We start from the raw sequence: 1,983 nt of genomic DNA, 5'->3' as shown, positions 1-1,983 counted from the left end.
GGAATACACATGAAAGGCACAATTCCCAGAACGCTAGAATTACAAAGCAACTTCAGAAAAAGTTTAATTACTACCTTCCTAAGGTGTTCCAATGCTGCTGTATGTACTCCTCCTGTTACTTTGCACCTAAAATTTTAAAAATAAATATTTATGCCTGTAAAATTCCTAGTATGGATCATACACCACTGTTGAACTTAATACTGTGACTGCACTGTCTGCTGAAGGAAAAGGAAATCATATTTGTGGAATATACAGTGTTTGGGTTTGGTATTTAGAGTTCCCAGCCCTGATAAGATTCCTTTTCCCTACCTGAGAGGAGGCACAGGTGGTTTGTGATGTCGGTGTGTAAGGCTACCGCTGGGATCTCTAGATAAATATATGAGACAATCTGGGGAGAAGTAGAGCAAGAGTGTAGTGGAAATGTTTGGATTGGATTTAATAAACATTAAAACACATGGGAACAAAATTCTGGACTCTGTGAATGCAATTTGATGCTGTCATTAGTGTTGCCCTCTGCAAAATGAAGTCTTTTCTGACTGAATGTATTTTCTGGTCTGGGGCCATTACTTGTCAACAATTAATGCTATAATTGTTCTTGGGCCTTTGTGTTAAAAATGCATGATGATCTGGCTGGACATGGTGGCTCACGTCTGTAATCCCAGCACTTTGGGAGGCTGAGGCGGGTGGATCACCTGAGGTCAGGAGTTCAAGACCTCCAGGCCCAGCCTAGCCAACATGGTGAAACCTTGTCTCTACTAAAAATAACAAATTAGCTGGGTATGGTGGCACGCACCTGTAGTCCCAGCTACTCGGGAGGCTGAGGCAGGAGAATTGCTTGAACCCAGAAGGCGGAGGTTCAGTGAGCCGAGATCGTGCCACTGCACTCCAACCTGGGCGACAGAGTGAGACTCCGTCTCAAAAAAAAGAAAAAGCATGATGATCATGATAATGGAGGAATGGAATTAAAACTCCTTCCCTGTGTAGTCCCAGCTACTCGGGAGGCTGAGGCAGGAGAATGGTGTGAACCCAGGAGGCGGAGCTTGCTGTGAGCCGATATGGCACCACTGCACTCCAGCCTGGGCGATAGAGCAAGACTCTGTGTCAAAAAACCAAAAAACAAAAAACAAAACAAAACAAAACAAAAAAACCTCTTTCCCTGAGATTCGAGGCCTTAGATAGCAGGGATCTAACCCATGTTTAAAGCTTAATCTCTCCCCTATGCAAAACTTTGTGAGGAAAACTAGTTACTCAACATTCTGTCTCCACCACTATTGCTTTATTAGTGATCATCGCTCCTTCCGGAATGCTGCTCTTACTAAGGCTGTCTGGCAGTTCTGTCAAGGATCATTTCAAATGCTACTTCCTCCATGATGCACCTCTTCTACGAACTCTTTTCTACTCTGATGAAGTTTCTTTTCTCTTTTTTTTTTAATTAAAGGTTTTTTAAAAATAAATGTTTATTTTATGTACAAAAAAGTATCATGGTTTTTCATTGGGTAGATGCCTTGGATAATCCTTTGAAGGAAGATCATTTAGTTCAACTTAATGAAACCGATATCCTTCGCATACTGACTGAAACACTGGTGGCACATATTGAGGCCGTATTTCCGGATCAGACCGTGCTGGTTTGAGCAGACGCGACAAGAGCGAGAACCCTGGCCAAATTTTCGCAGGTGGCTCCGGTACAGCTGTTGGTGACCCATCTTGCTCTCAGGAGTTTAACGAGGTAAAAATAAAAATTTTTTTTTTTTTGAGGCGGAGTTTTGCTCTTGTCGCCCAGGCTGGAGTGCAGTAGCGCGATCTCGGCTCACCATAACCTCTGCCTCCCAGGTTCAAGCCATTCTCATTCTCCTGCCTCAGCCTCCCGAGTAGCTGGGATTACAGGCATGCGCCACCACACCTGGCTAATTTTGTATTTTTAGTTGAGACAGGGTTTCTCCATGTTGGTCAGGCTGGTCTCGAACTCCCAACCTCAGGTGATCT

At 43.8% G+C, this 1,983-nt stretch overlaps 1 protein-coding gene across 1 annotated transcript; it reads right to left on the bottom strand.

Moving 5' to 3' along the window:
- Window positions 1-1,532: 1,532 nt before the first annotated feature.
- On the bottom strand, window positions 1,533-1,708 carry LOC129488345 (small ribosomal subunit protein uS14-like). Its single transcript, XM_055290417.2, has one exon. It carries the CDS (start codon window positions 1,701-1,703, stop codon window positions 1,533-1,535), a length of 171 nt encoding a protein of 56 aa, XP_055146392.1. The 5' UTR covers window positions 1,704-1,708.
- Between the last annotated feature and the right edge of the window lie 275 nt (window positions 1,709-1,983).

This window comes from Symphalangus syndactylus, chromosome 8 (genome assembly GCF_028878055.3).
Source record: "Symphalangus syndactylus isolate Jambi chromosome 8, NHGRI_mSymSyn1-v2.1_pri, whole genome shotgun sequence".
NCBI classification, from domain to species: Eukaryota; Metazoa; Chordata; class Mammalia; order Primates; family Hylobatidae; genus Symphalangus; species Symphalangus syndactylus.
This window is presented reverse-complemented; position numbering and strand designations above follow the sequence as displayed.

Coding starts and splice junctions, on each gene's coding strand:
- LOC129488345 (XM_055290417.2), bottom strand. CDS start 1,703: ATGGGTCACCAACAGCTGTACCGGAGCCACCTGCGAAAATTTGGCCAG.